Below are 12,570 nucleotides of genomic sequence, written 5' to 3' on the forward strand. Positions count from 1 at the left end.
ATCATGTGGTTCGAATAGAGCAGATAATGTCTTTGATTGGACGGGAGATGCAGAGTACCTGGCTGAAGCTTCCATTTATGCCTTCTAGTATCGTGCTCGTTTGAAAGAAGTTTTGTCTTTTAAGTCTCTGAAGTTTAAAATAAGTGATTTTAATTCTTAAAATTTTACTTTATTTTGATTTTGATCATTGAAATTTAAAACCAATAATTTTTGTCCTTGAAATCTGATTTCATTCTGATTTGCTTAAAAAATTTTGATCGTTGAAACAGTTTTTTTCTTGAAATAATGATCAAAACCAAAATGAGGTAGAATTTCATGAAACAAAATTAAGACGAGATCAAATCTTGTGAACTAAATATGATATCAATCCTGCTTGTTGTATACGTAATGTTAGATGAGCGTAACACCAACCTGTATACATTACGCCAATTTTAATAAATACTATGTCAACCCAAACTGTAAACTTTGTGTGGCTATAAATAACGGCTTGACTAAAGATTTAATGAAATGAGAATTACGGAGTGGTTGACAAGTTAGCCAAGAGACGACTCTTGCAAGTGGACGGATCGCCCTCGAAATAGCTTTAAATTTTGTTGATATTATTCCTGCTCAAACCAGCCTTGAAGGGGAAAAAAGAAGAAGTTCATTAAACACAGTATTGATCAAAGTTGAACCGAGATTCGGACCAATTCAAAGTAGTTTTGGCTAGTTTTCACGCTTTGTAATATACACGATGCAGTGACCAGATTGGAACACTTGGTTCCATTAACGTGGGTCGATGCTGTTAAAAGGGAAGAACGCGGTTCGATTCATAGAATCATTGAATGCTGACGAAGCCTCAGTGCGATACGACGCCTCGTTTCAAATATTTACTGTAATTTCATGACATTACGATGTGGAAATCCCAATGCTCTTCTTACAAATCAATGGGCTTCATCTGCTCTTTAGGCATTCAATAACTTGCTCCCAACAAACTTTTGGACAAATAAGATAAACCTAAAAGCACATTTTTAGCAGCACACGAGGCTAGTTTCTCCTAAGATAAACCTAAAATTCTTGTTGTAAGATGTGTTAACATTTTGTGTTTGATAGTGCTTGGAAAATGATTATCTTTATTGAGAAGATACCTATTAGTAGCAAAAAAAAACTTTATACTCTCTCTGTTTGTTTTTATAAGGAGCGATGTTTCTATATATACAAAATAAATATTTTTATTTAAAATTTTAAACTGATCTTTTCATTTTTACCCATATGTATAACTTATTATGTTTGTGCCACAAATTTTTACTCGATATCTAATTGTGAAGATGAGCGGTATTATACAGGATTTATGCCTCAAAAGCAAAAACGATTCTCTGTAGATATAACTTGTTTTTTAGGAGCTACTGTCATTTTATTGATCTTTTGAGAATAAAATGTCATTCTCCCTGTGAAATCAGAATTGCTCCTTTATTTGTTTTTCTTTAATCCCCAGTTAGTATTATCTGCTTTCTATTAATTTCTATCCAGTTGCAGGGTATCGGTTTGAATACAAGGGAGATTATAATTGACGTCTATGCGTCTACGTACACTTGATTATTACAAAAAGTATAATCCTTTTTTTTTTGGGGGGTTCCATTGTCATTTAAAATAATTGAGTGGAAAAAAAGCCCTTGCTCCTCGAAATCGTATCTGCTTTGATCTTCCTTTAAGAAAATATTCAAAGGTCAACAATTTAGTTTCAACTTGCTTGAATTCGGGAACATATAGTTAATGCCAATTACACAAAGGTAAATGACCTACTCATCCAAATTTTAACCAACACAAGTTAATTAGCAAAATAATACTAGTAGTAATAATAATAATAATAATAATATTCAACCAACAAAATTTAAAGAAATTGACTTATCGTCTTTTGACCATGAATGACATTAAAAAAAGAAATGGAAACCGTGTTGCCTGACAGTTATTTACAGAAAGAGTAAGGATAAATATATATATATATATATATTGTCAAAACTATACGTATATTTGTCTATTTTAAACTAAAACGAAGACAGTCCTTTTTTTAAAAAAATAGATTATATAAATAATTAGACCTCTTCCAAATTTTGTTCAAAATAAACCTTGTAGGTAAAAGGTATGCGTGTATATGATTCATTCTCCATTTATCAAAGAAAAAGTTAACTGAAAAATGGAAGGAAAATTTATTTATTTATTTTACATAACCTGAACACACAAATAAAATTAAGAGATGCAAGGAACATTTTAGTCATCTTGACCAATAATTGAAATCATACCCGGTCCACGTCATAATGGTCAATATTTTTTTTTATTTAAACGTTTTTTTGGTGGATGATTAAAGACTTGTAAAGACAAGGGGTGTTTTCTGATTGCGTTGCTGCTGTTTAGACAAGGGGTGTTTTGATTCGTTTGAGGTTTGATTGTGTGAAAGGTATTCGAAGTTTTTGTTGATTCGTTGGCTGTAAAAGGAATCACAAGGAAAGAATGAGGCTCTTTTAAATTAAAAGTTCAAAGGCTGATGTTGGAGTGCCCAGTCAAATCAACCACTGACTTCTATACATTTCCATTGTTTTACTTTTATCATCATCTTCCTCTTTAATTAATTGTTTCACTTTTTGATATTCATCCAAAAGTGCTCACCACTTTCCTAATGTTTTTTTTTTAGAAAAAAAATGTCAAAGAAGTAATATAAGGAGAAAATTACATAAGATTTTTTTTAAATTTTCCATCTATATTATATTCTGCAATATTATTATAGTTAATAATTTGACTGGGTGATTTAATTTTCTATTTTTAAGTAGACTCTTGAATGAAGACATACTACTTATTTTGGTAATTTAATTAAGACCCAATTGATTATATGTAAAAAATCGCGGATTGTTTTTAATAATAAAAATGTGTATGATTCCATATGCCGGTATTCTTGCTAGAATGGTATGCAAATGTAAATGATGTGTGAAGTCCCACAATAATTAATACTTTGGTCATCAATTAAGATGAAAATTTTCAAAACATCATTAAATTGCGGACCCAATTTAGATGGTCAAGAATTAGGAAGAGTCATCATGAAATACGAGGTTTGAATTAAAAAAAAAAACATTCAAACATTTCTTAGAAATTATAATCGACATTTAACAAAGACGTTTCTAAAATTTCATTGACTCTTATTTTCTTCCTTTTTTTTTTCCTCTTCCGGCATTGACTCTTATTTTCATTACATTCAGAATCCTAAACGTCACGTATAATTAATTCTAAACCCATATTCATTAATATTATGTTTTATTTTTGATAGGGGACTCTTTCTTTACGAGATTGTTAAATTATAGTAAAAGATCCTCATATTTGTTGTTTGTACTTAATTTTGTTCGTATCAATGACTAATTTAAATTTAAACATGATGAAGCTCTAGTTCGATTAAAACTCTCCAAACCAGCTTCCATAAGACTTGCACTCAATATCCCATAATATTGCTATCTTAGTATTTCAGTTTAATATCAATAATTGTTGGCAAAATTTTTTTAACATTGATAATTAGTCATATGCTGAATTTTATGTTGGCCGTATACATAAAAAACATTAACAGATAAAAATGAAAAACCGAAGATCCAGGAGTTAAGAACTAGTAATAATTAGAAATATTACTTATTAAATATTAATGTAACTTTAATGTATAAACAAGAGAAGCTGTACGCTTAAAAAAATAAAAATAAAATAAAAAAAGGCGGTAATGTACTTATATAATGATTGGCGCTTCGGCGGGGGTCAAAAACACTGAAACGGAAATGGGTGCAGGCATAGTACAGAAAGCTCTCAACAGCTTGGGCAAAGGCTTCGACCTTGCCTCTGATTTCCGTCTCAAATTCTGCAAAGGTGAAGACCGTTTGGTTCTTCTCAACGAAACAGAGAGAACGGACCTCGCGATTCCCGGTTTTGGACCCGTCTCCGATGTCTCCGTCGATGTCAAATGCGATAAAGGCGACCGCACTCGATACCAGTCCGATATCCTCACCTTCGCACAAGTAAGACATTTCATCGAACATCTCTTACGAATTTAATCAAATTCACTAGGTTTCTCACCAACGACCATCGATACAAATTGGTGATCAATAGATTTTCCACTTTTTGACTGGGTTGATGATCTGGTTTTTCATGTTGCTGACAGATGTCAGAGTTCTTCAACCAGAAAAGTTCCATTCCAGGGAAAATTCCGTCGGGGTTTTTCAATTCCATGTTTGGGTTTGATGGAAGTTCATGGGCAACCGACGCAGCGAACACCAAGTGCTTGGCTCTTGATGGCTATTTCATCGGTTTGTTCACCGTCCACATTGACCGGTACCCTCTGGTTCTGTCCGAAGAAGTCCTTCAAGCCGTTCCTTCTTCCTGGGATCCTCCTGCGCTCGCAAGGTAATGGATTTTTCATCTCGTTTTCAATGATGAATGATATAGAGAACATTAAAAGGGGAAAAATGGAAAAACAAAATGCCAGAGCCCGAGTGAAATTGATTTTGCACTGGAATTAACCATAGAGGTTCTCTTGTGGACATCAATTGTGCTTTTCATGGGCGCATCCATAACTTCAATTGGGGAAAAACCGGATTATAGATGAAATTAACACTTTCTTTTTGTTCAACAGAGATGAAACATTTTAATCTTTCGACTTTCTCCGATAAAAATAATATAAACTTCCTCGAATGAAAAAAGCAGAAAGGCTTAGACTTTTAGAGATCTTAATGCAATCCTAAGATTCCTTCAGCAAGTATATAACCTCTATGACGAAAAAAAATGAATCTTGATGATGTAAAATAAGATCAATATATAATTAGTTCTAGTGCATAGTTAATAACTAATGATAATGTAGTTTAGAACTTGAGTACCCGTTTGAAAGGGAAATTAAATTGGCTAACTACCAGCGAAGAAAGGTCAAAGTAGTAGGGACAAATTGTAACCTAACTTGCTTAGCCGTCGACGCCTCTGGGTGCAAAAATTTCCACATTTGCTAAGACGTGGCCAGATGCGCGATCCGCGCTGCCATACAATGTTTCGCTTTCATAATGATTTTCATGTTATTGTCTCTGTGGTCTGATCTATTTTATTTTATTTTTTTTTTTTTGGTAAGGAAAGGTGATCTATTTTATTTTATTTTATTTTATTTATAACAAATGTCGACTTCAAGTAGTTGTCGATTTAGAATAATTTTTATTTAGATAAACACAAGCACTATAATCGTTTTTTTTATAAAAGATAAACGTTTACGCATATGTAAAAACATGTATATTTAGAACAAATCAACAAATAGTTAGGTTTAAATGTAAGATTGAGCCTCAGATTAGTTTGGCAGAGTTGATATATTTATTATTGTCAAGGTCAAAAAATATTTTAAGGGGAAACATTTTTAATTGATTTCTTACTCCCCCCATGACTTGTCACGTTTAATGTTATTTTGAATTTGTAGAGGATAAAATTGGTGGGATCTTTTCTATTTTCTTTCCTGGATTTCTATTTATTAAGATCTTTTATTATATATGATCATGTGATAAATTGATCCTCCCAAGAACTTAGCTGTGATGCATGCAATCCCGGCCCCTGTGGCTCTTTCTTCGGAAACAAACTTTTGACATTTGGCCCCTGCTTTTCTCGACTTATCCTTTTGAATTTGGTCATGACTTCAGGATTATGGACCTATTCTTCTTGTATGAACACGTCATTTGACCTAAATATTTGATTTAATTAACTAGAAGTCCTCTCCAATTATTATTTTTTGCTTTGCTCAAAACTCGTACTTTATTGTTTATGTACTTTTTTCACAGCTAATGACCATCCAGCTTCGAGCTTCTATAGATTATATATATTGATGATTAAAGTATGACAAGGTAAACTGTTTGAATAAAATAGCATTATTTAAAAAATTTAATGGATTTTTAAAATTTAATAAACAAGTCAATGGAGAATACTTATAAACGTTTATATATAATTTTTATGTAACCAGTGTGATATTTAATATATGGCGTCCGAGTAACGATTCCAAAATTATTTTATATTCACCATAGGTTATAGAAATTAGAAGTGAACAATTCCTCGGGTTGAAATCCTGCTACAGTTGCCCAAAAATTTGAGGGGCCGTGGGAAGGTGCGACTTTTGATAGGAGGATAACTGAAAGTCAATCCTTTATGAATTATGATAGTCTGAAAATGGCTGTAAATTCATATTCCTTTACTTTCATATTCAAGAAAGAAACGGTCAGATTGCGGCCATCAGCTGATGGTTATTTTTCAATATTCAAAGCTGTATAACTGCTTGGATCTTGAAGCGTTTGAAACCTTGTGAAATGCTGATTAGTAAACATTAATATTCAAAATTCAAAATTCTAGTAAGTGCAGTTGCAGCATTCCAGCGAAATTGCGCCAAAATTTCAAGCCTCACAAGTGGCTGCAAAACAAGGAAAGATATGAGAATAGCAGATTCTAGATTACTCTCAAGTTTGAACCTTCACTGTGCAGCGATTGACTCAGTAACCTGGTGACTTGAGTTGGAATGGATTTTATATTTAGTTGAATATGATCCTCAAGGACATTGTTCATATAGTTTGACATGTTCTGCGTGGGTACTTAAAAATTAAGATAATCTACTAATTTAAAGTTTTATTTGATTCTACCCGATCAGACTAGTTCTAGTGTATATTCTTAATTTTTTACAATTCAATTAACAAGTTGGTATTTCGAGGTAATTTAGAAATCCCATCCAGTTTAATCCAATCAGGTGAGTTAAACCAGGCGATTCCTGGAATCCATTTTGTTAGGGTGATACTGGCCAACAACTGAATTTTCCTCTTTATTTTTTCAATCTAGTTGTTAATGACTACGCCTTATAGATAGAAAGAGCAAAATGCCTTAATATTTCCTTTTAAAGAATTTTGTTAACCTGCGTATAAACGGATGATTCTGCCTTTTATGGACAAGAAAGCCCCTGAAATGTAGGAACAGAAGTTTCTCAACTTCTGAATTTGCTTGTATGTATAGTTGTATAATCAAAGGTACTATGCTTGTCAGATTCATTGAGAAGTATGGAACTCACATCATTGTGGGACTTGGCGTTGGGGGTGAGGATGTGGTGCTAGTTAGGCAAGATGCGTCTTCTAATTTGGACCCATCAGATCTCAAGAAGCACTTGGATGATCTTGGAGATCAACTATTCACTGGGACATGCAATTTCCTTCCAAATGCTAAAGAGCACAAGTGCAAGGTTCTCCCTTCGCATTATTTAAGCTTCCATTTTATTCAATTAAGAACCCTCAACAACTAACGATTTTCTCCCCTGGTTTAGATTTTGTGTTGAGCGATGACAATGATATGCTGAAAATGCAGGTACCACGGGCTTTTGATGTTTTTGGTCCACAAACTGTTGCCTTCAATAGTTGCTCATCTATTAGTTCAAAAGATGTAGGTTCTCCCTCTTAGCCCAACTAAGCATTTCCCTGTCAATCAACATTTGAATTCTTCATAATCAAAGTACAAAAAATGCGTCATTTCAGCTTTCAACCGATTACGTGATTAATGGACTTCAAAGATTGATACATGCAGGGAATTACTGTGATATGTTCTAAGAGGGGAGGGGATACCCAAGTGAGCAACCACTGTGAATGGCTTCTCACAGTGCCTGATAATCCGGATGCTATTCAGTTTAGCTTCATTCCCATCACTTCACTTCTTAAAAATGCTCCTGGCAAAGGCTTCCTATCGCATGCCATCAACCTCTACCTCCGATGTAAGTGGATTTTTATATCTTCTTTCTCTAGGAAAGTGTAAAATGCAATACATTATAATGAAGGCAGCACCGAGTTTTCATTGACCACATAATTAATATGCAGATAAGCCGCCTCTCTCAGAACTGCCATACTTTCTTGATTTCCAAGCATATAAAGTTTGGGCTCCCATTCACAATGATCTGCCCCTTGGTCCAATGGCAAATAGAGCTACCCCCTCACCTTCTCTCAGCTTGAATTTGATAGGTCCTAAGCTGTATGTAAACACTGCTAAGGTATTCCCTAAGCATTTCCATTATTCCCAAAGTACCAAATATTATAGGCCTGGTTGCACGTTCTGGTGCACCTATTGTTCATTCTGAAATATCCAATCTAAAATATTTACAACGCAGGTAATAGTGGGGAAAAGGCCTATTACAGGGATGCGCCTGTTTCTCGAGGGCATGAAATGCAACAGGTTAATTTTACTGTCATTTTAAGTAGTACTTTTTATACCACTCAAACCCATTTCCCTCTTTCCATTTCATAAAGTAATCATAATTAAGCGAGTTTATGCTGAGTATATATAGCACTTACATGGGTGTTTGTTGGTGACACAGATTAGCTATACACTTGCAACATCTACTAAACACTCCATTGATGCTTGAGAACAAAATACAGGACACAGCCATATGGTCAGAAGAAATTAGTGATGAAAGGTACTTCGAAGCTATCAATGGAAGAAAATTTTCGCATGTGTGCACGGCACCAGTGAAATACAACCCTAGATGGTGCTCCGGGAAAAAAGATGTGGCCTTCATTGTGACAGGGGCTCAGCTTCATGTGAAGAAGCATGACTCAAGGAGTGTCCTCCATCTCAGGCTATTATTCTCTGAGGTGTCTCGTTCTGTTGTTGTACAGTCAAATTGGACAAGATCCTCCAGTGAGCTTTCCCAGAAGACTGGGATTTTCTCAGCAATAAGCACATCAATTTCTGGTAATAAAGATCAGAAAAAACCAGCAGTGGTTGTGGATTCTGGCGTGTTCCCTACAGGACCTCCAGTTCCAGTACAAAAACAAAAGCTTCTAAAATTTGTAGATATGTCACAGCTATGCAGGGGCCCACAAGATAGCCCCGGCCATTGGTTGGCCACTGGAGCAAGATTGGTCTTGGAAAAGGGTAAAATATGCTTAAGTGTCAAGTTCTCTTTGTTGAACACTGATTCATGAAAGTTGAAAGACAGAAATCACCACATATACATCCCAAAAGGGCTACATTATGTGTTCATACTTCAGACTCTGTGCTGCTTGATAGAGGTAGTTAATAGGCTCAATTATACTTCACTTTTGTAACTATATGTAGCATAATACTGTGCAGCTCAATGCCATGTTGGCTTCATACGTTGTATTTATTCTTTTATTCTTTCGCACAAGCCGGGACAGTTTTATACAAGATTGTACATTTTGGAAGAAAAATAGCATACAGATTCTCGCAAATCACCCTTAGGTTGACTTGAATTTTATACTAGTTTCTTAAAGAAATTGAATATATGAACGCAAGTACATAAAAAATTGTACACCGGATCTGGATTTGGTGCAACTTGTCCATGTGTGTGCGTTTTTATTTTATTTTATTAGCAGTATTATTTGATGTATGCACATTTATTTCTCATCTTCTGTATCTGCGGGGCGGCAGAAAAAGGATGAAACAATTTTCTCACATATTTAATGCGTGTTGATCTCACGTATGCATTAACACAACCATTTTTTCCTATTGAAATTAAACGCAAAAAAAAAAAAATCAATCCCCCGGCCCCGGGGGTCCCCGTTCGATAAACTCGAAGATTTTTCTTTTAAAGAACTCAAACAAATGACCAATTTCCTTTAGTTTTGTGTGCTTTATTTTTCTACATTTTTTAAATTTCTATCCAGTTGCAGGGTATCGGTTTGAATACAAGGGAGATTATAATTGACGTCTATGTGTCTACGTACACTCAATTATTACAAAAAGTATAATCCTTTTTTTTTTTGTCTGAACTTTTTTTTTTCCGGGGTTCCATTGTCATTTAAAATAATTGAGTGGAAAAAAAGCTCTTGCTCCTCGAAATTGTATCTGCTTTGATCTGCCTTTAAGAAAATATTCAAAGGTCAACAATTTAGTTTCAACTTGCTTGAATTCGGGAACATATAGTTAATGCCAATTACACAAAGGTAAATGACCTACTCATCCAAATTTTAACCAACACAAGTTAATTAGCAAAATAATACTATTAGTAATAATAATAATATTCAACCAACAAAATTTAAAGAAATTGACTTATCGTCTTTTGACCATGAATGGCATTAAAAAAAGAAATGGCAACCGTGTTGCCTGACAGTTACTTACAGAAAGAGTAAGGATAAATATATATATATATATATATTGTCAAAACTATACGTATATTTGTCTATTTTAAACTAAAACGAAGACAGTCCTTTTTTTTAACAAAAAATAGATTATATAAATAATTAGACCTCTTCCAAATTTTGTTCAAAATAAACCTTGTAGGTAAAAAGTATGCGTGTATATGGTTCATTCTCCATTTATCAAAGAAAAAGTTAACTGAAAAATGGAAGGAAAATTTATTTATTTATTTATTTTACATAACCTGAACACACACACACACATAAAATTAAGAGATGCAAGGAACATTTTAGTCATCTTGACCAATAATTGAAATCATACCCGGTCCACGTCATAATGGTCAATATATTTTTTTTTATTTAAACGTTTTTTTGGCGGATGATTAAAGACTTTTAAAGACAAGGGGTGTTTTCTGATTGCTTTGCTGCTGTTAAGACAAGGGGTGTTTTGATTCGTTTGAGGTTTGATTGTGTGAAAGGTATTTGAAGTTTTTGTTGATTCGTTGGCTGTAAAGGGAATCACAAGGAAAGAATGAGGCTCTTTTAAATTAAAAGTTCAAAGGCTGATGTTGGAGTGCCCAGTCAAATCAACCACTGACTTCTATACATTTCCATTGTTTTACTTTTATCATCATCTTCCTCTTTAATTAATTGTTTCACTTTTTGATATTCATCCAAAAGTGATCACCATTCTCCTAATGGTTTTTTTTATAGAAAAAATGTCAAAGAAGTAATATAAAGAGAAAATTACATAAGATTTTTTTTTTTAATTTTCCATCTATCTTAATACGTGTTGATCTCACGTATGCATTAACACAGCCATTTTTTCCTATTGAAATTAAATGCAAAAAAAAATGATCAATCCCCCGGCCCTGGGGGTTCCTGTTCGATAAACTCTTGAAGATTTTTCTTTTAAAGAACCCAAACAAATGACCAATTTCCTTTAGTTTTGTGTGCTCTATTTTTCTACATTTTTTTTTGTATATCATAAAAATATTAATTGCAGCTTGAAAAAGAAGGGATTTTTCAGCATATTTGCCCAATTGCTTAGATCCTTTGTCATATCTAAATATCAAACCATATTATTGCGAACTACCTTTGATTCTAATTATAAGATCTCGGTTATAATAAAGTCTTATAATTAAGACTGGAAGTAATATATTATTGATGCCGTTTTAATAACAAGTTGCACCAATTAGTTACAGATCCATTTACTTATACGGAAAAGGGAAAAAAAATGTTTGAGGAACATCAAATAAATTAACAGATGCTTCTGCCTTCTGGTTTTATTTTCATTGGGCTGAAGCCCCTTTGCTTCTCTAAGTTTCCTACTCTGTATAACCCAATAAAAATTAATTGGTAATTATCCAACCCAAATTATGGTTTACCAATAAAAATGGCAACTTCTTTTGAACGATCGCAATCATCATCAAGCACGCTCTCAATCAAGGACAACCACCTGCAAGAAAAAGGTTACTGGCAAATATTATTTATAAGTTACTTCCAACATATTTTAGACAGATAAAAAAAAACCTTAAATTTCATTAACTCATTTAAAATTTATCAACTTTTCAACTTTATCTCTATTTAGTATATATTATAACTCACATAAACAAAGTCAATACCAATGTTTTAAAAACCGGACCGGATATTGAACCGGAAAGACTAACGGGTCACGGTTCATATGGTTGGACCGGTTGAACCGATGGTCAGACCGGTAATGTAATAATTAAATAAAAATAATATTATATACTTATAAAATAATATATGCATTCAAAAATTAAAGTTATTATTTTAAAAATAAACTTTAAATAAATTTAGATGACAATAATGTAGTAAAAATGCATGTTTAATTTATATTAATTAATAAAAAAATTAAATAAAGAAACCAACTGACAAAAAAAAGAAACAAAAAATGAGGGAAAATGTTTAAACAAGTAGGGAGAATTATAATAAGTTCTCAAAGAAAAAAAATCAGTACTAAAAAATTTCAATAACAACTTAAGTAACTTATAATGATAAATCTTAAAATAAAAAATAATAATTTCTGATATTTATTTTGTAATTATTTTTTTTTAAAATCTCATTATAATTCTTCTATTCCCAACTTAAAAAACGTCTGGAGGTATTCTATAAAAGGCTAAGAAAATTCTCAACTAAAAGAATAAAAAAATTGGCTCGGTGAATGTGTGTGGCAGTAATAGCCTGATGGGTGAGAAGTCAAATTTATTTACATTGAAAAAAGAAAAAGGTGAGGCAGTAAAACGTGCTTCCAGTTCAGCTTCTTTGCTCCTGTCCTTTCAAACGATAACCTCTTCGCCATTTTTTTTCCCTTCTTCACCCGAAGTCCTAACTCCAGTTGTTCGAACTTCGAACTCCAGCATAGTCATAGTCGACAGCCATGGATAGTTAAATGGTTCAGGTT

General features: G+C 33.2%; 1 protein-coding gene across 1 annotated transcript; it reads left to right on the forward strand.

The window, feature by feature from the left end:
- The first annotated feature begins 3,781 nt into the window (after positions 1–3,781).
- LOC114724872 (MACPF domain-containing protein At1g14780) lies at positions 3,782–9,242 on the forward strand. Its single transcript, XM_028911328.1, has 8 exons — positions 3,782–4,022; positions 4,166–4,407; positions 7,051–7,243; positions 7,366–7,440; positions 7,582–7,765; positions 7,869–8,038; positions 8,156–8,220; positions 8,363–9,242. The coding sequence occupies exons 1-8, from the start codon at positions 3,786–3,788 to the stop codon at positions 8,970–8,972; spliced, it is 1,776 nt and encodes a 591-aa protein (XP_028767161.1). The 5' UTR covers positions 3,782–3,785; the 3' UTR covers positions 8,973–9,242.
- Positions 9,243–12,570: the final 3,328 nt, after the last annotated feature.

The sequence above is a fragment of the Neltuma alba genome, unplaced genomic scaffold (assembly GCF_004799145.2).
Source record: "Neltuma alba isolate B1F8T4 unplaced genomic scaffold, ASM479914v2 tig00012201_pilon, whole genome shotgun sequence".
Taxonomy (NCBI): domain Eukaryota; kingdom Viridiplantae; phylum Streptophyta; class Magnoliopsida; order Fabales; family Fabaceae; genus Neltuma; species Neltuma alba.